The sequence below is a fragment of the Mytilus trossulus genome, chromosome 6 (assembly GCF_036588685.1).
Source record: "Mytilus trossulus isolate FHL-02 chromosome 6, PNRI_Mtr1.1.1.hap1, whole genome shotgun sequence".
In the NCBI taxonomy this organism is placed as follows: domain Eukaryota; kingdom Metazoa; phylum Mollusca; class Bivalvia; order Mytilida; family Mytilidae; genus Mytilus; species Mytilus trossulus.
In genome coordinates, this window is record NC_086378.1 from 69,590,626 (window position 1) to 69,617,094 (window position 26,469).

Sequence of the window (26,469 nt, forward strand, 5' to 3'; positions counted from 1 at the left end):
TTCCTGTTTTTTTTTGTCAATATGGCAAAGTGAGTTAAATTGCCCTGAATGTAATTAGATTGCTTAGGCTATTGTCACCCAGCTACTCTCCTCCCCTACATGTTGGGCAAAAAGAACAAAAGAAAATCCGAATGTTACATGGTATATATGGCAGCAATGATGCCACATAAGTTTGATTGAACCCTAAAAGGAATTCAATTTTTGTTCTTTTCTGGAATTGAATTGTCTATTTACTTTTAGTTATGTATTGTTAAGTTTAAAATAGTATCTTCTCTATGTCATTCTTATGAGTTAAAAACTATGGGTATGAATCAAATGTCTTTAATCCTAATTAAAGGGCCCATATAGAGCATATATCAACACAAATCACAAGTTTCATACACTATCCACACAAACAACACATTCAATCTAAGTCACATACCAATTATTGTTATTAATAATGATTGAGAAATGAGAACAAATATGGACACATGAATATAAAAAGTATACATTATGTGAGAGAGCCAGTACAAGGGGGAACAACTCCATTTGATTATTTTAACCTCCTGTCTAATCTGAAATATTTCATTTAGGTACGGACTTACTAAAAACTATTAAAATCTAAATATTCATTTGTCATTATCCATATTAAAAGTTTTTATAAATTTATGTTCCTCAGGTTTGGAATAAATTTTGTATAAATTCTTATCTTGGTGAGCTGTGTAAAGGGCACTTTAAAACAAAATGAAGTTCATTTTCTATCTAATGACTAATCTGATATTTATTCCAGTTACCAGTTATCAGTGCTTTGCATATGTCAAAAATCTTTCATAATGCCATAAACAATATTTCATTTGTGCCAAAATAATAAATGTAATTGCTCTTATAATACTGGTAAACAAAAGATGTATATCAAAACATGACTTTAGATAATAATGTTACAACATAGTTACAATTACATAACTTAGCATATATATATTATATTGATAAAAAAAATCACATTTATCAATAAAACCACAATGCATACATAAAAAAATGATTTATAGTTTATTTCAAATGCTGTAATTTTACTTTTTGCTATTCTAAACCATGGTTGTCTGTATCACTCAATGTTTTCTTATGGTTTTGCTGTTCATATCTGTTGTGATTCTGGCTTTGAAACTCTTGGGTACAATTATATGGTTTTTTTCTATACATCTGATATCATAAAAGACCGTTGGTTTTCCCGTTTGAATGGTTTTACACTAGTAATTTTGGGGCCCTTTATAGCTTGTTGTTCGGTGTGAGCCAAGGCTCCGTGTTGAAGGCCGTACTTTAACCTATAATGGTTTAATTTTTAAATCGTTATTTGGATGGAGAGTTGTCTCATTGGCACTCACACCACATCTTCCTATATCTAATAACTCCTCATCTATTTGTCTCCCTATGAATTAGGTCCATTTTGACAACTCTTACATGTATATGTGAGCCAAAATTTGTTCCTGTGAAAAAAGTTCCACTGGAACTAATTTCACATGAAATATGTTCTGGGAGAACTTTTTTCACAGACAATTTCTATATAATTTGTTCCATCTATATGAAATAAGTTCCATACTTTACCTGGTGAAATAAGTTCTGGGTTGGTGAAATTTGTTCCCTACCTAGTGATATAAGTTCCATGTTTGTGAGATTTGTTCCTTACCTGGTAAAATAAGTTCTGGATTTGTAAGATTTGTTCCTCACCTGGTGAAATAAGTTCCTTGTCTATGAAATATGTTCCACTGGTTAAACAAGTTATCTTTTACATTGAGCACTTGTCTTCAGTGAGTTTCAAGTCATTATAAAATACATGTATTATATTGATTTTATAAGGTAATAAATAAAAAGTTTAAACATCCAATTTGGATCATGTGGAGTAAAGCAAGTCATGTATCTTCATCCTACAGTCATGCCTTCAATTGCAAATGTACCCCATGCAAGTACAGTACTTATTTTCTGTGAAATAGGTTCGAGCAGAACATTTTCATTGATTTCTATAAAATACCTTCGTTCAAAACTAATATCACACAAAATTATTTCACTTTTTTTAAAATTTTAATATTGGAACAAAACTCGTGGTGCTGTGATTTTCGTTCCGGAACTTATTTCACACTTAGTTAAAAAAATTAGTTCCGGAACAAATTTAATAGTGCTGGAACATATTTTCTGTGACATAAGTTCCAATGGAACCTATTTCATATGAAATTTGTTCCGGCGGAACAAATGTCATGCCGGAACAAATTTTTTGTTACATATACACTTTTCAATTTTATACCTTTAAGAAACCCTCAGTATTGTATGAAAAATGAGAATGAGCTCACTGGCTTATTGAATGGGAAGATAAACTATACACAATTTCTTAATCAAGCCTCATACTAATATAAAGATACAACTTATATCAAAATGTGTCCACTCTATTTTACCTTTAATTTGCAAAAATGAAATACAAAACTGAGGGGCTTTTTCTAAAATAAGCCCAAATGCAATGCACAACCTGAAAAATAGGGCTTTCTCATCTTACTCAAAAAGAGGGACGAAAGATACCAAAGGGACAGGCAAACTCATAAATCTAAAACAAACTGACAATGCCATGGCTAAAAATAAAAAAGACGAACAGACAAACAATAGTACACATGACACAACATAGAAAATTAAAGAATAAACAACACGAACCCCACCAAAAACTAGGGGTGATCTCAGGTGCTCCAGAAGGGTAAGCAGATCCTGCTCCACATGTGGCACCCGTCTTGTTGCTTATGTGATAACAAATCCGGTAAATAGTCTAATTCGGTAGGTCACAATCATGAAAGGGAAGGGGATTGTAGTTACCATGTAAGGAACATATCCGATATCATTTGTGAAACGGTTATTCCATAATGGTCAACATATTTCATAATTTAACTGGTCTGAACTGTAAAATCCCTGAAAGAGCCATGCTCATTGCTGTCACTCTTTGGAAGACTTTGTAGAATAATTAAGATGAGAGGCTGGCCATAGATTCAGATGAGAATTACAGGCTTTAGCCATCTAGTTTTGAGACAACCTTTATTTTCTTTATAATAATCAGTATAAAAAAATCAAAGCTAAACATTAAGGTTTAATGAGTAAATAGTTAAAAGGACATGTTTTAAATTGGATTCCTTTTTTTGATAATCTATTATTATACTTACTTACACAATATTATTTAGGGAATCTTTGTGCAATTCTTTTTATATTAATTTTTACGGTTCAATGAGTTAGAATTAAGTCTGTTAATTTACATACTATGAATTCAATTTTCGTGGATTAAGAAAAACTTGCATATTCGTGGATATTTAATTTCGTGGTTTTGCTGAAGACTGCATACAAATCTATAGAAAATTGATCATTTGTTGAATATTTAATTTTCGTGGTTTGACTGTGTCCACGAAATCCACGAACATTGGTATCCAACGAATAATAATGAATCCACAGTATATGAAATAAAGTTTGAATGCTAATATTTTGTGATATAATATTATTGGTGTGTTTATAAGTACTGTCTGCTTTTGTGTACTAGAATGAAGGCATCATAACCATGCTAACAATTTGGTTCACCAATTGTATCAGTATTGACTCAAAGGAAAATACAGTTACATACATGTATATTGAAAATGTTGATTTTTGATAGATGTACATTGTATTATACTTATATGTGTCTGTCAATCTCAGATAATATTGAAAAATTTAAATGTTCATTTTCATCTGATTTGTGCAATTTCATCTCATTTTCTCTCAATTTTTTAATTAAATCATGGAATTCCATTTTGTACATGGACATAATTTACACAAATCAATTTCAATTTCATTAAGATTCATCAGCATTCTGTAAGTTATTGATTGAATGCATGATCTATGAAGTAAAAATTCAAATTTGTTTTCAAGTTCTAATTTTATGACTTATTTTTAAATTTCTCATCCCAAAACGACTTCTTAAAATACAATTCAAACACCTACTTATTTTAGATAGTATGCACTCAGTTCTCTCTTCATCTAATGCTATTATTTATTTTCATATTTATATATCCCTTCTCCTTATAAGGGACTACAATCCAGAAACATCCAAATTTAACAAATATGTTGTCAATCAGACTAGACTGGTATTGAGTTTTAATTTATAAACTTCTCCAGGAATTTCATAAAAGTATGTTCTATTCATTTTCGTAATAAAATTATTTTTAATGATTTTGAGACACCTAAACCATTCACATTAATATGTTATTCAATGTGAATTGTACAAATTGATTTATGTTAAAAATCATGCAAAACAATTGTAAAAATGTGACCTGCAAAATTGCTTACCATCAAATATAAGGGGGAAGTAACTCATGTTTTTTTTCTAATCCAAACTTTTCAATTGAAAAATTTTGACCAAAAACTGATTTTTAAAGGTTAATAACTATAATCAGATAATCTTATACAAATTTAGTAGTTGGAAAATCTTATTCATGAATTTTCAAGGTAAAAAAATTACAAATTACAAATAATGTAACAATTAAAAAATTGGAACTGAGAATAATCCAAATTTGAAGAAAGATTATTTACACATTCCTTACTTAATTGCATAGGACTAATACACTATTTATGGGTCTCAGGTAAAAGTTAAAGAATCCATAGAATATGACACCATTTTCTGTAGCCACAGTTGAGATTTTTAGCATATCTTCTAAGCTATAAGGAATGAAATATATAATAAGTTTTCATTTTGTCCTACACCTTAATTTAATAAAGGTATAAATGCAATACCATTCAATGGTCAGTTATGAAAACTAGAAATTGTTTTCTTAAAATCTTGGATTTTCCTAGTATTCCATGACAAGTGATTTAGTAGAAAAAAATTCTGATCTAGAGTTACAAATATATTTGAAATAATTCACCTTTCATTTTTTATACATTAAATTTTGTGTATATACAAAATTTATTTTGTATATACACAAAATTTAATGTATAAAAAATGAAAGGTGAATTATTTCATATGTGTCTGGTCAAAATACACCATTAAAAATTCCAGTAAACACCTTCAAAAAGGCTAGCAAATTGGAGAAAACTTCAAACACGTTTTTGACAAATTTGTTGATAATGAAATGAATATACCTGACACAGTCACTAAATTGATAAGTACAGTAGGTATTTATATATACCAATGTAAACTACGTACCTTATGATTAAATTATGTTGTGCTGTAAAATACAATATTAATGTTTATGTATAAATATGTCATTAGTGGATGTTTATATTTTTGTGATTGAAAATGGCATAAAGAGATTCAGAATGTTAAAATTTTCAAATGCCATACAAATGATTCTTTTGACACATATATGTTTGTTTTTTATTCATACTTTTTATTGAGAAATTGATGTATTTTGTTATAGATATCTCCCTGTTTATTTTTATGATGATATCATATATCCAAATCAAATGTCTTTCAAATGTTTTATTTATATACAACTATCGTTTTAGATATTAAGGTTGTTTTTATTTTTATGTATTTTTCTTTTTATCATTTAATTAATATAAAAAGCAGATTTAGAATAGTATTAGAAGATATTCTACGCAAAAAGCCAAAATAATGCAGATATCTCCTAGACTTCTGGGATTGAGGAAGTCAGGCATTAAATGTTTGGATGGAATTTCAAAGAGTCCTTTCTTTGTTTTTTCATACAATAACATATTCATCATAGGTGACAGTATGATTTTAAGGTTAAACACCCTCCAGAAGGATATGCTGCCTGATGAAAAAGCTTGAATTTGTGCAAATACTTTAGCAGCTGTCTGTTTTAAAATGATCAATTATATTCACAATGTTGTGGCAAAATGAATATTTGGTTCTTTTAGATTTCCCACGTTTTTTTTTACACAAATGCAAGATTCATAGAAATAATCATAGTGGACAAATATTTTATGGGCATTGTAATTACATATTTGTATTTATATCTCTGAAATCATTTCTTTGAAAATTGGTTATATATTTGATTCTTAATTTATATGTATATTTGTTGACAGAAAATACTGTTATTAAAATGTGTTCAGATATTTTTTTATCTTTTTAATTTATATGCACAGAAATTATAAATTGTCTTCATTAGAAGTCACATCTACTGCCTAAAACTTCAAAGTGAGCTATTGCCATCACTTTGCATAATTTGTAATTAGCTTCTTGTACATTTTCTTTTTTTTTATACCTCTTGAAACCTTGGACATCTAGGAACATGTTTGAATTAAACATGTTCTGGGGAAATGCCACCTGAAGGTTCACACACACTCATCATTATGTTAAGTTATAAAATATCTATTGATATATAAGGGGGGAAACATTATGTCCATTACTTGGAACAAAATAGTCTGGTATCAAACTTGAGGCAAGTATACATTTGCAAGATCAAACAAATATGTCCACTTTCTTAGGTTTGCTTTCCATATGTTATATGTTAGTCAACAGTTCTTAGAAACTAAAATTTCAGTCTTCTTATTTAGCTTACTGGCCCATCATTATTGTCTGTTCACTTTTACAAAAGTCTTCTCCTCTATAAAAACTATTGGGCTGATTATTTAACCAAAATTGGTTACCATCATCATATGGGATATTCTGATAAAAACTTGTGACTGCTGACCCTGATTGCCAAATAACATGGCCTACATGGCCAAAAAGAACATAGTGATAAAATGCAAGTTTTGTCGATTATTTAGACAACTGCTGTTACTAGTATTAGAGAAAATGTAACTGGGCAAAACTATTCAGAATGTTGTGATCTATATGTCGACATGTTAGGAGAGCATATTGGTGAAGATGCCCATAGATCTGGTGATCAACACAGGCTCTTTAGATAATTAATAAAATAAATCTGAATAGGTCTATGCATACCCATGTTAAATCAACCTTTCAGACCCAAATGTACAAATGTTGCAAAACACATGTCCTACCTTCAGGACAGATATGATGTCGTCCCCGCAAATAAATTCCCAAACAACATCGTATTTGTGCATAAATGGCATTCACAATTCACATGGAAACTCAACGTATATCAACACGACACTTACTAAAGGGAAATCCTGGATAAACAGGTCAGATCTGTTTTATGTTCCTTTGGAGTTTCAACCAAATTGGAAGAACCGAATCTTCATTCATGGTATTATCTAAACTACACAAATGACTAACGAACAACCTTATATTGCCGGGTCTTCCAAGTAGTTCTCAAAACCCCCCTTTTTTTTAAAAATTAATAGCATCAATTTTATTAAGCAACTAAAGCCCCGAACCTCAAAGTAATTTAACCTTTTCTAGCCGCGATGTGAATCAGCTGTGGATACTTAGAAATTTCAAAGATCTGCTCTATTACATACAATCTAATACTCTTTCATTGCTTGATTGATTGATTGACAACATATCAGTTTGGAGGACGTATTTTTCAACAAGCAATCGACATTCCCATTGGAACCAACTGTGATCATTTTTTTTTTTGCTGACTGATTTCTCTAATCACACGAGGTAAATTCATACAAGAACATCTTAGGACGAAAGAATTCAGTATCCTTTCACGTCACTTTCCGCCATGTAAATAATATTCTCTCACCAAAATATTTGAAAATGATTATGTTGAACGAATCTAACAAATCAAACTAGTAATAAATGATACAGTAGATACAGTTATGTCTGCCTCATATCTTGAGTTATATCTAGAAATTGACAATAAGGGTCAGTCATGAGGGCTGTTGAAAACAAAACTTTACGACAAAATAGGTCATGCTATATATGTAGCAATTAACATTCTATCTGCGTCTGCATACGAAGTATATATTTCCTAGATGATACAACATTCGAAGGGTTGTATTTTCTATTTTGGTTTCCTTGATATAGGGTTGCTGCTCACAATGAAGCTATCAACCCAAGAGTTTCAAGTGATAAATTTGAAACCATTCCTTCGTAAATTTTAAGGACAATATCACGAATTAGTTTATCGTTATTGAATATCCGATTCACAGATGACAGACACCAGATATGTTACTATAGACAACGTTCGAGTCGATGCATTTCCGTCAAAAACTCTGGTTTTAGTGAACATCATTCGTGCGTTTAGGGACATCGTCTAATCCGTTCCAATGTTGAGCAAGTGGTTGGAAAACTATAATGCTATATTGCACAAATTTTTCGTAAAATTAAATTCTCATAATCAGCACTGCTGTCATTAGGGAATTGTAATTTAGTACTTACAACACAAACATTATTTCTAGTTTATCCAGCACAATGACGATCACTAAGACGCTTCATGAACATTAATAGTGCAGGGATACAGGCGATCCTGTGCCTCTATGGTAAATGACGTCATAAAGGCTCGCATATTTTTTTTCCGGTGACGGATGAACTCGAAAGAGGTCTTTTGTCGTAATTACATTCCCGTATGTCCCCTTTCCCCCGAATGTGACCTACCGAATTAGACATATCACCGGGTTTGTACTTACACGAACAACACGACGGATGCCTTATGTAGAGCAGAACCCACTTACCTTTGCAGATCACAAGAGATTACTCAAGTGGTTGGTGTTGATCATGTTGAAAATCTTTAGTTTTTTAAGGTTGTTTTTTGTGTAATGTTGTTTATCGCTTGTCTTTTTCTTTTTAGTCGCGACGTTTTCAGTTTATTTTCGACTAATGAGTTCAAATGTTTCTTTTGATATCTTTTCTTCTCTTTTATTGCGAAGCCTATCATAGTTTTCCACAGATTCACCTGCAAGTTACCTGTCGATTTAAATTTTTGTAAGTTCTATTGTCCCATCTAACAGATACAACAGGTATTGTTCTCTGTGTAGTTTATTCACTGGGACCTTTAAACTTCTTCTAGGAGAAATATATCACTCATTGATTAATTTACCTGAACAAAAAATTGAACTGACAATGCTGGAAATATATGTACAAATAAGTCATTATAAAACTGCATATGATGTTGTATTTATTCAATCAATTACACATTTTCAATTTGTTTGATAGAAACACTGATTTAAAAATTAAAAGTTGATTTCTGGTAAATTTCATCATTTTACCTTTTGAAATTTTCTATTTTTTAGTCTGTTCACAAATAAAAACGTAAAATGAAAATGTTTAAATAAAGGTCTTCATAAATGTATTCTTTATAACTGAAGAACCACGAAAAACATGCAGATTCTTTGATAAACTTTTTATAATTAAATCAGTGCTAATATTGAACAGATTGAATATATATTATTGATATTGAATTATGAAACGTCGCATAGTACTGGTGTCACCTAACGTTACACACTCAAAGACGTACGAGCAAAAATAAACGTTGGATTGCATGTTGTTCAGATGGCTTTTTACAATAAACTTTAAAGGATTGATTTTTTTTCCCAAGAAGGATTTTTTTTCTTAGATAAAAGATGTTAAGCTTTAGTTTTATAAACAAATTAAAAATAAAAAAAAGTAACTTGAATTAAAACCATTTAATTATATACGTTTTAATTATAAGGGCAATCGATTTATTTTTCATGGATAAACTATGCACTACAAATGCATTCATTTTTGCACTCCATAATGTCAAGGCAATTGGACTACGGAATATCTAGCATGGCAGTTCTGCACAACTTGAATATATGCAAGGGAATTAGCGGGAACAATTATTATAGCTGGTTTTTTTCTATTAATTTGTATTCTAGCGGATCCGACTATTATAGTCCGGAAAACACTTACTCGGTTTCGCGAGGAAATCTCCGAGTCTCCCACCCCTTCTTTGTGAATCGGTAGAGCTTCAAAATAAAACATTAATTTTAAAGTTTTCTTATTAAACAACAAAATTCAATAGCCGTATTCCAAATCGTCTGTGAAAACTGCAATCATGACAATTAGACGGAACGTAAGAAGCATATTTTATTAAAAATAACGTCAAAATCGTATGTGGGGACATTGTATCGGACATTTTAGTTTTATCTGATATCTTGTACATTAGATTTAATTTTTGGGAATTTAATATTAAAATAGAGATAAATGTTTGTACTTTTATCCATTATAAATAAAATTATGTAGCGAATGACACTGTATGAAATAAACATCACGAAAACGCAGAAAACGTTACCCTACGTTTAATTTGGATAGAAGGGGACAAAATGTCGGACATTGCTTATCAACTCGAATAAAAAGAATTTGTTTTAAAATTTCCTGATTATTGCATGAAATGAAAGTGTGATCTTTGTACAAAATACTAGTATAAGAATTATTTACTTTTAACATGGGGATTGCTCTGTAATTCCCTTTTTGGGACAATTTAAAAAAAAATACGGCAACCTTTTTTGCATGGGACACATAATTTGTATCATCTTGATCCCTTTTTCTTATATTTTCGTCTTTTCGAGAGAGAAAAATCGACAGTATGTCATCGCCCACTTATAAATTGCTTGTTCTAGACAAACTTTTATATCGTTTGGTAAAAAAGATTATATGTATTTTACGGTATTCAGAATTTCACAAAACTAAAAGTGTAACGCGGGACAAGGAAATCTTATTGCAAAATAAAGGTTTTATTGAGTTTTTATTAATGAAAATGGTCTGTTACATATACAAAATTGTAATAATCTGAAAGAAGAGTTTAAAAGCTTTAAAATGATATACAACACTTTATAATATCATTGTTTATGTTTAAAAATTAACAAAATGAATGTGTCTTGTCCGTGATTTCACCAAAGTAACACCAGTAGCGTGCGACGTTTCAATAAATACTGTATCACATGCAGTTTATGTGAGTTTATACATTTAAATTCTCCCTCGCCCTGCTCGTCCGAATTTAAAGCATTTAATTTCTAATTCAATAGGCTATAAACAATACAAACACAGATATAGGATTAGTTGCTCGCAGTAACATCTTATTTTCTCTTGCGATACAATATTTTATTTTACTGAATTGTACATATTTCTTCAATCGAAACATTATATAAACACATGACATATAACATTGTTCCTCTTTCGCATCGTTTCTTTTCCCCCGGCTAATGCCTCCAACGCCTGTACGTACAATAAACATAGCAGCAACTGCACATATACCTATGTGACCAACTTCAATCCGACGTAACTGCGAGCACCTTCGATACTAATACATTTAAATCCCAAACTTTATATAGTACCTTTAAACCCCACCCATAAAAACCACCAAAACTTTCCTCGTGCCTCCTGCACCTAACATCAAACTTATAAATAGTACATACTGTTACAAAACCAGTATCCGAACTAGTTATACTAGTTCCCATCTGTAAATATTAACTACAAATAGCAAACGGGAAAAACCCTATTTCAAACGAAATAAAATACATGTATTTCAATCAACAAAGAAGATATTTTTTTGGTCAAGCAAATTAATCAATGAGTGATTAAATGTCCAAGTGAATAAACTTCACCAAGAACAATAGCTATTGTATTGATTCAATGGGACAGGTAAACTTGCAAAAGTTTAAATACATTGGTAAAGAGCAGACAACTCTGTGGAAAACTTTCATTTGGTTCGCTATAAGAATATCAAATTAAAAAAGAAATCTCTATTGATTTCAAACATAACTGTTTTAGTTTATTGCTTTATTTTTTAAATCTTTCAACTTCACCATTTAGAACTCTTGGTTTAATAGCTTCCTTGTGAGCAGTAACACTCTAATCTTCATAGAAGATCATCATGCAACTTAAAAGTTAAAGAACATCAATTCAAGTTCTTTGATATATTGAGTAATGTGCTTGGTCATTGTTCGATTACTTATACTGCATACAATATCTTCTGAGGGGCACGACAGTTGAACAATGAAAGTTTGAAGATTCTTTCCAAAAACCATTTATTTGTTTTGAGTGAGGACATCATTTGTTATATCATATAAGGGCTGTGTTTCACTGAATAACTACTTCTTAGTTAATTGTGTTTGTGTCTCCTGGCACTTGAAAACAAGTATGAATTTTCTTTTTGTCATGGTTTACAAATTGCTTTTAGCGGTTTTTTTAATTGCCGAATTTTCCACAGTTATTTCTTACAACTGATTTATTAAAACTGTTACAAAAGAGTATACATTTTGTTTATTCATAAATGTTTATAAATATTATTGATATTATGGCACATAATAAATATTTTGATTTGGCACTGGTCAATGGTTTCTGATCAAAGACATAATGATCAAACAGAAAGACAAGAACATGTTCATTTTTTCTGTTTCATCCATTTGCAATCGAATACTTCCTCTGAAAATGGATCATCTTCATCTTCCTCTCCATCAGAATGGTGTTTATAAGGAATGGGATCTGTGGGCCGAGGTTCAAAGAAATTCAACACCAACGGCAAACTGACGATCTGAATATAGAGAATGAATAATGAGACAACAATTTGGAAGTTTATGTATGCAAACTAGTTTGTTTTGTTTACACATCGTTTTCAATATAATGAATTGTGTCAAGTGAGAGGTCTAGCTAGCTATAAAACCAGGAAAACTAGGAAAACCATTTTCTACATAATAAATTGCCTGTACCAAGTTTGATGTGTTTTAGTATTTTGTTTTTGACAATTGATTCCGGATTTTACGTTTTGATTTTTTTCTCAGAGTTTGTTATTTTTGTTATTGTACTTTTTAATATTTTATGTGCCATTTCACTACAGTTCCTAACTAAAGGACAGGTCAGCTAGTTCATATTTATATTTGATAGGATCCATCGTTTGAAAGATGAGAACAGGGAGGTTGGATTTGAACACATTGAGTCTGGAGTGGGACAAACAATTCCTAGCTGCCGTCTCCACCTCTCATTGTTCAAGGGCATATTTGAGAGAATTGTCACGATTGTTTAGACCTTCTCTTCTTGTCATCCCCATATCATGAAACACTTCCCACTTTGAATGGATCAGTCAACAAACAAACAAAACATTAATGAAATGGAATTATTACAATTTAGTATGACCGGAATATGTTATATTGAGAAAAAATAGTGATATTCAACTTATATAGCTTCCGGACCAGTTACTGCTCACTTGGCCCATAGAAGCTAGGTGAGTAATGGTTTTTAATCAGCATCGATCGTTTATCCATAAACCTTTAAAATCAAAGTGATGGATATCACTCATGGAAAGATTAGAACAGAAGTTTGAATTATTTCATATTAAGGTACAGTGGGGAAAAATGAACATTTATAAAGAAAGCACTATTGCTGAAAATTGTATTTACAGCAGGTCTTTAGAGGGAAACTTGCTTTTCCAGTATGAGGATAAATGAGCTCAAATCAAATAATATGGGTCTCTTAATATGCACAATTTTATTTAAACTGCAGTTTATATCTAATCAAAATTATGTTGCCGGTTCTAAACATGTTTCAAAAAAACAAAAAAATTGCAAAAATTCTTCTAGAAAATGTTACCAAATATCCTTGTAAGACATAAATTTAGACCATCAACTAAAAGCTTTAACGTGCCAACAAAAGTAATCTAAAAATGTTGTTTTGGGGCATTTTGTAAGTTGAAACAGAGGTTATATTGCATTGAAAATTAAAGTTTTAGAGTGCCTTTTGATCAAATTTTGATGTATTTTTCAACCAATTTTATTTTTCAACGTAAACTAATTAAAAAACTAATTTTATTGAAATGTGGATTCTTACTTGATTGCAAAAATATATATTTACTTCAAATGAAAATTCAAACAACTAAAATAGACAAAATGATTGACATGATTGAGGGAAATAAACTAATAAACAATGGTTTGTTATAATTAAAAATTTATAAATTTTAAAACTGTTTCAAGCCAATTCCTGATAAAAAAGTGAACTAATCTAAATTGTTAATTAATTACAGATGATTTTGGGAAATTTATCAAGTAAATTATAGGCCATACTTAAATACCTTTTATATATTCATATTTATATTCATATTTCATTTTTTTTAGATCATGTTAATCCATTAATCATTTATCTTTCAGATATAATTTACAGAATTACTTTATGTAATGTAGATCAAAAGTAATTGGCAATAAATAAATCTATCATCCTTATAAATATCAAACAAACAATACACACATTTGTGTAATCAATTATGAGGTCAAATACTTGTGTATTAAGAATTAGATGCATATTGTAGTGGTCTGTAATTATGTAAGACTGAGGTTGATAGGTAATGTGGTCAATTTGATTGGCATGTTTGGAGGTGGGGCATTGTAATTAAAAGTCCACCTTGTCTCTGATTGTTTAGTGATAATGGCAGTTGTCAATCATACTAGTTGAATCAATACCCACTTACCTAACCAAATGTTTTTAAAAAAGCCTGCATATCAACACACCTTAAATTAATGACATACATTCTTGAATGAACTGCTCCAATAATATACCCAGTTTTTTTCAGTTTATTTGTGTATTATGTGCACATACATGAGAACTATAGGGAACTATATTTTAGTGTGAATACATTTAGTAACAGCAGCTAACCTGTCCTGTTGTTAGGTAGGGTGGTGCCTAAGTAAAGATTTAGAACAAGTTCTAATCTTTCCAAAAAATCTTCATAGTAATACTGTCATATTTGATTATAATCCGTTTATACTACTAGTCGAGTTTTTATTTTGGCACACAATCGAGTATGTAATTAACGAAGTAAAAAAAATTAATTTGCTTCAAAGAGATCAAGATTTGTGTTTCTTGATATTTGCAAAAGAGCTATTTCACGTTGTTGTCACTATAACGGAATTTTATGCGACAGTCATACAAGTGAATGGTTTAGCTAGCTCTAAAACTAGGTTAAATTCACCATTTTCTACAAAAGAAAATGCATGTACCAAGTCAGGGATTTGACAGTTGTACATCTTTGCCCTTATAACTTTTTTGATCTGAGCGTAACTGATGAGTCTTATGTAGAAGAAACGCGCGTCTAGCGTACTAATTTATAATCCTGGTACCTTTAATAATTATTGTTATCTGTTCGTTTTGACGTTTGATAAGGGACTTTTTGTTAATAATTTTTCTCGGAGTTCGGTATATTTGTTAATATATACATTTTATAATCAATAGTTATACCAGTGGATTGCCATCAATCAGCTTTTTTACAAACAAATGAAGTTGCGATTCTCTTTCCTCTGCAATGCTTGTCTTGTCCCATTTAAACATTTGTATGACAGTAGAATCTGAAAAGATATGAATTTATTTAGTTAACAAATATGTACTTACGTTGAAATATTTACACAATTGATTTTTCGTTATCAAAGAAATGGTTTAAAATTGGATCGTCTGAGCCCGAATTTTTCGGACCAACCGTCAAGTTTCAAATGCATCAAATCCAATACGTGTATTTTCTTACAGGGCTCTTGATGTCATATTAGTTATAACGAGAAAATAAGAAAAAAAGAAGACAAAATTATACACAGTCATTGATCATTATTATATATGAGTTATACAACATGTTCAAGGATAAACAATTTGTAAGAGAAACAGCTGGGTGAAAGAAGGATAATTAATTATGCTTCGTACATTTAAGTTATTTAGATTGTCGAAGTCCGCCTCAACATGTATTCCAAAAGTACTATTGTCGTGTTTGTTTAATAATTTGTTATTTTCATCCATTCTTAGAACAAGGATCTATAATTCTTCACATATTATCAATACTATTCTTTGTTGGTGCGGTAAATGATCCGCCTTTATTTACAGCTTGTTAAGCAAGAATGAAATACACACGTTTACAAATATTTTGATTACGTATCTACCGCTTATCATAAATTAAGCAATTAATTGATATGACCTAATCATCTAGAACCCTGTCAAAAAGTACAAGAGATAAACTCTTGAGAACACATTAAAATACAGCTTAAATTCATTCATTATTTTTTCTTTTAAGAGTTCAAATACAAACCAGGTAATTTTGGAAGATCTGTCAGTTTCTTGTTCCGTAGGATTAGATTCTTTCTAAAATCAAGAAAGTCTTGGTAACTTCGTCTTACACAACAAGATCGTCCATCTGACCATAATATATCAACAATAAACAAAAAATCTTTCCCTCTTTTTGATTTATCCTCCACGAAACCAGAAACTTCAGCAGACGACACAGCTAAATTACATACAACCAATTCGTCATCTTGGAATAAAGTCATATTCGGTATCCCATCATTTTAAAGTTTTGATCTGTCACATGAAACAATAATGGTATTTGTTGAAATTCGATCCTTCCCTATAATTACATGTAATATATGCACAGCTAGTACACAGCGTGTACACCTATAGTTATGTTCAAGATATGTTTATCACATCTACCTTTGTATATGTACACAAGCGAAATTCAGTGTACAGTATTATATACTTAAGTTATTACTGTAGTAGAAATATGATAGTAAATAACGACCATTTGACTTTGATATGTAAATGTATATTACAATGTATTACTCAAAGTCAAGTGTGTAGAAAAGAGAGGATACACTATAGATTATCAAATATCAAATATATAAATGTTTTTGTAGATAATGAATTTACAACCTATCATTTTCAGCATCTTTCTGAAACGTTAACATGATTATCCTTTATCATTATAATGTTAATAATTTAAAAGACTCAAGATACCGAACAATAAGTAAGCGAAACAGAAATCACACAAAAACCTACAACAACAAACGCAAAATATATTCATGTAAAAACCGTATCAATGACATGAAAATGATTTGGAAACAAATGACAATGTTTTCCAATATCAGAAAAAAAAAAAAAAAGATTTTCATGATCATTTACCGAAATAAATAAATTAAATGGTTAACGTCAGCATTAATTAGTTTTCCAGCCAAACATCGATACATCCAGACTCTCATACATTCTGTTCTTCATCCCTCGCCCTTTTTTCAATTGTATTTCTGGGATTTATTTGGCATACACATTTAAATTTTATAGTAAAAAGAAAGAAAATTTCACTTTTGAAACTAGTGAAAGCTTTACTGCAAGTTTACATGTTTGTTTGCCCTTTCATAACGAATTATTTAAACTGATTACGCCAGATAATTTTATAAAAGAAAAATACAAACACGGAACATTTTGTTTATTTCATGTACACTTATTTGAATTTTGATATATATATATATATATAATAATTCAACAAAACGACACTGATGCCGAAATTAAGTATTGAAAATAACGAAAAGATTTCCCTTAAAGGCGGAAACAAAAAAAGATGGAAATGGTCCAGAGTGTCTAACATAAGACTTTAAACGTTGATCATGTATTGATACGTAACTGTTGAGGGCACCCCAATGTTCTGAATGGAGGAAATGATAACATATGATCTTTCAAAAGATTTTTATCCGTCAATTTTATGTCCTCAACGTTCCAATTTAACTTAGGTACGAATGTTTCGAATATAAGTATGTTGGTACAGTCTTCGATTGCGCTCATTTAAAAGCATAATATATGAAGACTACTTTTATCCTATTCAAAAATGACAAATAACTCCTAGTGAGGTAATAACAGGAATTTGGAGATTGGTTACGGAGAGGATTATAAAAATCCGATAAGAGATGCCGGCTTAAAAAAAATGACTGGCTTTAAATGCATAAATAGATGTATATGACAATTTTTTAATATTTTTCGCCTCCTTTGTGGGGAATTATTGTCAACACCGAACCATTCTATTTCAAACATTTTGTTTTCAGAAGCGTTGTTTTTTTTTGTTAACTATCTTGATGCTGGCTTTATTCTATGATGATATTTGGAACATCGTGGATATGTAGATAATGTATGACAAACATGAGAGACTCACGCAAATACATTGGTGGCATTTGTAGTTTTTCGGAATAGCGACTGGTTTCGGAATTCATCTCAAGTTCTATCTGACATTCTGAATACGCCTTTATTCAGAATTCATCTACGCGGTAATATTTGAAAAAAATAAAATACCAGTTGTGTTTTTAAAATTAGTTCTTAAGGTCATAAACAATTCTTTATGGAAAGAAACTGCTTACATATTCTAATTTATTACTAAGCAAGTTTGAGACGCATACATTTGCTTTACGAAGGAAAAGATTAACTTATTGGCTAAGTAGATCTTAGTGATTATAGCAAAAAATAAAAACAACTTATCTTTGAATATTCAAAAAATTAAAGATGCATATGTTGGGTTATGTAGAAAATTTGGGAGTGTTACAAGGGAGAACGTCACGTGTGTCTACTACCGTTTACAAAATATAATTATAAATGGCAAAACCTATGCTTTTGATTTTGGCACTTGAAACCCCTGAACATAAATATTAATATAGCCGGCATTACAAATGTATGTTTTAAGAAGAATATTATTAATGCAAGTATTTTGGATTTACATCATTTTTTCTCTCATAAAATCGCAGCAAGCTGTATAGATATCCGTCTGATTTAAGGATGAAAAACGCCAATGACATTTTGGTAAAAAATAGAATGATTCAGCAACATAAAAGGCGAAATAAAACGTTGTATTCAAGTGCAATTAAGTTGCAAATTATTTCATTTAAGTATGTATTCAAGAATTGAAAGTAAAATTAAAAGTTAAAATAATACAAAACTGCAAGGAAAATTCATAACGGAAAGTACTTAATCAAGTGGCAAATATCAAAGACTCAATCACATCAAACGAATGGCTACCAAATGTTATATTTATGTTCCTGACTTAGTACATGCATTTTCTTACTGGTGGATTAAACCTGGTTTTACAGCTAGTTAAACCTCGCATTTGTATGATAGTCACATCAAATTTCAATATATTTCGACAACGATGTGTGAATAAAACAATCATAATTAAGACATAATAGGTCAAAATGTCAAACATATGGGTACAGTAGTCAATATTGTGTTATTATCTTAATTATTATAAAAGCAAACACATATGTATCAAAGAAACACAAAAATGCATATATATATATATAGACAAAGCACATTAGAAAAAATGAAAGACAAAAATACAAACATTATCATAGAACTATAACACAATGACAGGATGTATAAGAACAGAGCCATGTCATATGTATCAAAGAAACGCAAAAGCCGTTTCAATGGGTTTACACTATAGTAACGTTATAGCTTGCTCCTCGATATAAGCTAACGCTCCGTGTTGAAGACCGTACCTTTACCTATAATGGTTTATCTTTATATATTGTGACTTGGATGGAGGGTTGTCTCATTGGCACTTATACCACATCTTCATATATCCATATGAACCTAGCACATTAGCAAAAATTACAGTCAAGAATACAAAAAATATCATATAATGAGAGGATGTATAAATACAGAGCAAAGTCATATGAAACAAAGAAACGCAAAAGCCGTTTAAATGGGTTTACACTAGTAATTGTATGGGGGGCTTTTATAGCTTGTTGTTCGATGTGAGCCAAGGCTCCGTGTTGAAGGCTGTACTTTGACCTATAATACTTTACTTTTATAAATTGTGACGTGGATGGAGAGTTGTCTCATGGGCACTAATACAAAAACTACCATCAAACAATGTCACAAAAGACGACCTCAAAATTGATATAAAATAAAACATTCATGTGAGATGTTATTTTAACAAACCAGTTTCTAAATATATCTATATATTGTGTCACAGTGTTACATATTTCCATAAAGTCCAAAAGTTATTCAATGTTACATATCAGAGTTAAAGGAAATATATCCTTGACAACATATTCGTTCAAATCGAACGAGGCCTGAAATAGGGTTTATAATAATCACTACCTATTAAACGTCCACAAATTCAGTTTATTTGCATACGTTCATCAGATCTATAGAAAAAAATATAATATGTAAAGTTTGAATTAAAGTAAATTGTTTGCGGCGACTGTGTTTATCGAATATTTTTAAATGTGATCACCTCCACAAAATAATCACATTATATACTTATCTATCGACTTCAAGAAATTCTTCCGCAATTTGACTTTTTTCAGCAAATAAATAATGGCGATGTCAAAATCTGTTAATCTTGTAGAAGCGAAAACTCCTTGTGTTTGTCATCTGTGTGAAGACGAAAAACAAATTAGATGGAAATGTCAAAATTGTTCTCTTTTGATGTGTGATAAATGCAAAAGGAAAGTACACGTGAAATTCAAAGCAGCTGAAAAACATACTGTCATCAAAGTAGCAGATATAGGGAAGGATGGTTAATTTCGGCCAAATCTGTTTGTTTTATGTGATAAACACTCTGACCAAAGGATTTGCATAGAAGTGTAATCAGTTTGTCTGTCCTGTTTGTCTTCCCGAGAAACACAGAGATCATTATTTTGAGAGTTTAAAAGTCACTTATGAGGACAAATTGCAAAGTTTAAAATACTTCCAGGATAGACTACAAGAGGATTTGGATTTTCATTTATCATGTGAAAAACACTTATTCACAGGACAAAATCAAATGAAAATGTTTATGAAAATGCGAGAAAAACAATTTTAGAGCAAGACGAAAGGTTAAAGAAGGCAATTGGGAATGAAACTAAGTCCAGACTTGAAATTCTTGAAAACCGAAATAAAGAAATTAAAATAGCCGCAGTTTTGCGCCTGTCCCAGGTCAGGAGCCTCTATTCTTTGTTGGTCTTGTGTGATTTTAAATTTTAGTTTCTTGTGTATAATTAGGAGTTTGGTATGACGTCCATTATCACTGTACTATTATGCATATTTTTGGGGGCCAGCTGAAGGACACCTACGGGTGCGGGAATTCTCGCTACATTGAAGACCCGTTGGTTGCCTTCGGCTGTTATCTGCTCTATGGTCGGGTGGTTGTCGCTTTGACATATTCACCATTTCCTTTCTCAATTTTACAATAAAAGCACAAAACAAAAACGTCAACGCACAAAAAGAAGTAGGTGAAATCTTTGACGTAGTTAATTCAGCTATAAATACAGATAGCCTTAAATATGTAATCTAAACAGAACAATCGGTTAAGGCTTGGATAGAGCCCGAAAAGACTGATCAAGTTATAGATAGTATTCCAATAGAACTAAATTGTGGTCAAATTGACCAAACTCAAATTTCGAAAATGTTTGGATCGTTAGAAAAGGTTTCGGATACAGTACAATTTGAAGTCCTTCATTCTCACAGTAGTAACGTCATTTTCAATATCATACAGCCATGTAAAGATGGGTCAGTTTGGGTGAGTAATAAATACTCATGCCTGAGGAATATGGAAGTTGGCAATGAAATTCAACAAAAACAAGAAATAAAGAATATAAGTGTTGAAGAAATGCTTGAACGTGATGAAGGTGAAATAATTCTATCCCTTACTGGACAATCAAAACTTGTAACATTAGCAAACGACGGTAGACTAACGAATTTTATAGATTTTTCGCCATTAATTGCCCGGCCACTTCATATAACAAAATCTGGTAAAATAGTTGTTTGTATTTGTGAAGAAATTAGGTATAAATTGTCAAATTATAGTATAAGACAAATCATCATTATTGAGGCGAGTGGAAAAAGATTGCATACATTCGAATTCGATGATGACCATAAACGAATATTTACATACGTTTTAAAAGCAACAAGTATCAACAATGATTTCTATGTAATAGACAAGACATCTAAACACAAACACGGCCGTCTTCTGTCGCTTGCTTATCCAAATAAGGTTATGTGGACGTATACAGGAAATACAACTATAAATTCTAAACTTCAGTTCAAACCGAATAGCCTTGCTGTAACTGCAACCGGTAATATTGTTTTGTTAGACTCCGATACTAAAGTTCTACATATTTTAGATTTAACAGGTGCATTAAAAACCTTTGTATCTTTATTAAACCATCACGTGTTTAGCCCGCGTCTATGTGTATTGACGTCCGAGGGAGAATGTGGATAAGCTGTGGAGGTCTGTCTTCAGATTCTTATATGACGTATTTTACTAAAATGTTGCAAGGAATGCTCGTAGTTATGTCTTTTACTGGGGTTTGAAATACAAGATGAAATTGTGTTCTGCTTTATCATCTACCTTTGAATACAATTCGTTGAATATAGGAATACATTTGATAACGAAACTAACATTTTGGGGGGTCATTTATGAGATGCCATAGATGCCCGTCCAAATCTATTTTAGTGTATGGGTGTAAATATACGTAAACAAGCCAGCTTTGTATTGACACTTTATTTTGTTGGTTTTGTTTTCCTTTCTTGAATTGAATAAAATACAAATTTATCTGTGTGTTTGAGTGTGTTCTTTTTGCAAAATGAATACTTACACATGACGAACGCCATTTGTTGTGTCGAAATTTCAGTACTATTTTCATATGTTCGTTTACCTAATTATGAATTCCTTTTGATATGGTTGTATCCATAAACAATGGATTTCAACTGAAAGCATTGTAAAAACAGTGTATATTTGGTCCTCAATGCTCTTCAACTTCGTACTTTATTTGGCCTTTTTAACTTTTTTGGATTCTAGCGTCACTGATGAGTCTTTTGTGGACGAAATGAGCGTCTGGCGTATATACAAAATTTAGTCCTGGTATCTATGATGAGTAGATATAGAAAGATGTGGTGTGAGCGCCAATGAGACAACTCTCCATCCAAATAACAATTTTTAAAAGTAAACCATTATAGGTCAATGTACGGCCTTCAACACGGAGTCGTTTATAAAAAATCAACTTAAGCTCGCCTTTTGAACCTCTAATACGAGAATAAGTAGTACTTTGCAAGGACGGATACATAGATGACACAGAAACACAATTGGCCACTACTTGTAAGTTCTTATAGCATGTTAAATATAAAGAAACACCATATGCTTGCAATTTCTAAACTAATGATAATATTTTTAATGAAGTTCCGTGAATGTGACGACGAAACACGCGTCGGGCGTATTTTTTTAACCAGGTATCTATGATCATTTTTGTTTCAACTCTATCCTTTTGTCCCTGTCTGTAGTGAATGTTTTACTGTCGGAATTCTGTTTATAATAGGTAATGCAGGGATTTCAATATCACAAATTACTCAAAACTTTTTATTAAATTGTCTAATATATATTACTATATTTATTTCACTTGACTGGGCGTGGTTTAAAAGTTCGATTAGTTAAGACCAGTCCATCTATAGACAGGAGTTTTGGGATAAACTCATCAATGAAGTGTCCAGTTATTCGTCCTATAACATACAGTCAGTTCTTTTGATATGCCTTTTGGTCACACTGATAGGTGATTAGAATTCAATAATAATTATATCTGCAAGCATCCTTATCACACACATCTTCAAATAGACTGTCCTTGTGCAAATTAAAACATAAGCTCCGCCCGATCAGTTGAAATAACATTGGTAATACACATATCTTGTATTAAACTTTGGCTGTTACAGTAAAAATCTATTACTCTCTTACTCAGTATTGGCAATTTCGGTGTAAGCTTTCTTGAAGGTTTGGTTTTGCCTATTTGTTTGTTTGTCTGGGGTTTGTATTGCTTATTATAAATATAAAAAAGAAGATGTGGTATGATTGTCAATGAGACAACTCTCTCCAAGAGAACAAAATGACACAGAAATTAACAACTATAGGCACCCGTATGGCCTTCAATAATGAACAAAGCCCATGCCGCATAGTCAGCTATAAAAGTCCGCGAAACGACAATGTAAAACAATTTAAACGAGAAAACTAACGGCCTTATTTATTTAAAAAAATAAATAACGAAAAACAATAATGTAACAATAATGTAACACATAAAAAACGACAACCACTGAATTACAGGCTCCTGACTTGGTACAGGCTCATACATAATGTGGCGGGATCCCAACCCTCTACTAACCTGAGACAATGGTATAACAGTACAACAAAAGAACGAAAAGGTTTACTTTTGGTCTAAATAACGTTTTATAGTATTTTTTTGTCTTTCTGCATATTACTTTAACTGTTTAGTTCTGTTTTGGTGATATTCATTTGACGTGGCTCTGTACTTAAACATCGCGTCATTGTGTTATTGTGATATCATTTTTATGTATTCTTGTCTTTATATTTTGCTTCTGTACTTTGTCTAAATGCCCTTTTCTGTCTCTTTGTTTGTTTCACATTTGTTTGTTTTAAAGTGATTAAGATTTTTACACAATGCTGACTGCTGTGCCCCTATTTTCGTCATTTCTCCCTCTTATGACTGTTTGCTTTATTCACAAATACCTGTATCAAATCAGGAATATTACAGTTATTAACCATTCGTTTGATGCATATGGTTTTGCATTTTGATTAGGAACTTTCCTTTTTCTATATCTTCAGAAGTCGGTATTTTTGTGATTTACTTCTTGTTAGTTCTCTTTGGGTTATGTTTTTTATTTATATCTAACTGCAATATGTTTTTCTGTTTTTGTCTATGAAAAGATTTTTATGAGTTTTGCCTCGTATGAGTACAACACAAGTTGGGAAGTAAGTTATGTAAAGAATGTAAGACGATAACAGTCCATTCTGTAAAATATTTTACAGAATGGACTGTTAGAGGCTTACATCTTTCTTAAAACATTGTTTTATACGTCAAAAAGGAGGGCTATTCTGAAAAAAATTGGACAGCTAAAGGTAACATAACGGTTCCTATAGGTAGTTGATAGTCCAATCACTGAAATAAAGAACGGGTACAATGGAATGACGTCACAACAATGTTTTAAATCTTATTGAAAACCGAGTATACAAAAAGCACGGTTTCACTCAACCTGAATAAAATAACTATAAGTTCAATACTTTATCGATATCCAACTAAAACAAAAATCGGACAATTTCATGACCATACATCCCTATTGATTTTTTTTGAATAATTTTATTTTGTCACCCATTTTAATCCGTTGGTTTTTGTGGAATCATTTGTTATTACACATTTTCTCATGTCGTGGCTTTTTATAGCGGACTATATGGAATGTTTTTTGTCCTCATTGTTGTGGGTCGGACGGTTAACTTTATGGCTTTACCTCATCGGCAATCATACAACATCTCACTTTCATACTACTCTTCTACAGAAGAGAGGGGGCTGGTTTAATAAAAGTGCTGACTGTTTTAGGACAATTGAAAAACATTTTGAGATTTTTTTTTATTCCTTTCCCACCCTCCTATGATTTATATATTTTATCGTATCAAGGTTCGTTCGATATGAATTACACGGTTTGGTGTTCTCTTAACATTTTGGGTTAGCCTTTTCCATTTTCTTTTTCCTTATCCCGCATTCAATTGTTTTTGAATAGCAGATATCGGTGACCTCTAACCAAATTACTTAGTTATTATGTGTTATGTGTATGACTAGGTTTGAAACGGTTATTCACACATCAACGGAACATGTATGAGGATAATCTTTTTTGTACGACATGCCAACTGCTAGTATGTCCATCTTGTGTTACAAATACTCATAGTGGTCATGAAGTTGAAAGTTTGAAAGACTATGTTCTTAAACCTTAAAATATCATCATTTAGAAACAAAACAAATTTCTTTCTAATTAGGAAATACAGTTAATGTTCATTTCATTAGAAACAAATCTGCGTTTGGTTTTATAGAATAGAAGACTTTTATATTTAAATATTGAGCGTCATAATCAAACCGGAAAACAAAATAACTGAATAAAGTGAGATTTTTTAATATAAGTAAACTCATCATAGATACCAGGATTAAATTTTAATTTTACGCCAGACGTGCGTCTACAAAAAAACTTATTAGTGACGCTCGAATCCAAAAAAAGTTGAAAAGGTAAAAAAGAAGTACGAAGTTGAAGAGCATTTGGGACCAAAATTCCTAAGAGCTTTTCCAATATCAGCTAAGGTAATCTATTCATAAAGGACAACAATCAAAGAACAGAGAATTAGAGCAAAGAAAATAATATTTAAACTTCAGAAAAAAGATGTAGAAATTATAGTAAAACCAAGAAATAGAATTGAAGTGTATTAAAAACATCAAAATACTATTTCTGGGAACCAAACTTGAATTTATAGTGTAAAAATGTAAAACATTCGCAACATCATATCATAAAAATGACAGGCAAAAGGGAATTAACTTTCAATCATTGTATTAAATATAAAAGTCATATTTATGTACTACATATATTTCTCCACATTTCATTTAAAAACAAAGCTATCAGTGAAACTTTTTACATTAAGAAATAAAGGCAACAGTAGTATACCGCTGTTCGAAAGTCATAAATCGATTGAGAGAAAAATGAGGGTTACAAACTAAAACTGAGGGAATCACATCAACTATATATATTGATCAATTTATTATGGATATAACAGAGTCAATTAGTGAACCGATGTTCAAAGCTCATAAATACATGAAAACATGAAACTAATGCAAGTGATAGAAAAACCTGATGGAATAGTTTCGAGTAAGTGAGACTTCCTGCGTCGAGGAGTATTCCTTTGGATGAATCACAAACATGAGAGATTGCCATAAGCAGAAATAAGACACGATTGGCGATTCTACATATTAGACTCCTATTCTGCTTTCTTAAGATCTCTAACCTCGAAAATATCCTTCGGTAATAATTTGAGATGATCAACATCTTCTTCTACATAAGTTTGTTAAAGCATATTTGTTTCCTGTTAA

The 26,469-nt window shown here is 31.1% G+C and overlaps 1 protein-coding gene across 1 annotated transcript; it reads right to left on the reverse strand.

Moving 5' to 3' along the window:
• Positions 1-12,049: 12,049 nt before the first annotated feature.
• On the reverse strand, positions 12,050-16,183 carry LOC134723709 (uncharacterized). Its single transcript, XM_063587263.1, has 3 exons — positions 15,858-16,183; positions 15,029-15,135; positions 12,050-12,338 (listed from the first exon to the last, which is right to left on the reverse strand). Exons 1-3 carry the CDS (start codon positions 16,093-16,095, stop codon positions 12,189-12,191), a joined length of 495 nt encoding a protein of 164 aa, XP_063443333.1. The 5' UTR covers positions 16,096-16,183; the 3' UTR covers positions 12,050-12,188.
• Between the last annotated feature and the right edge of the window lie 10,286 nt (positions 16,184-26,469).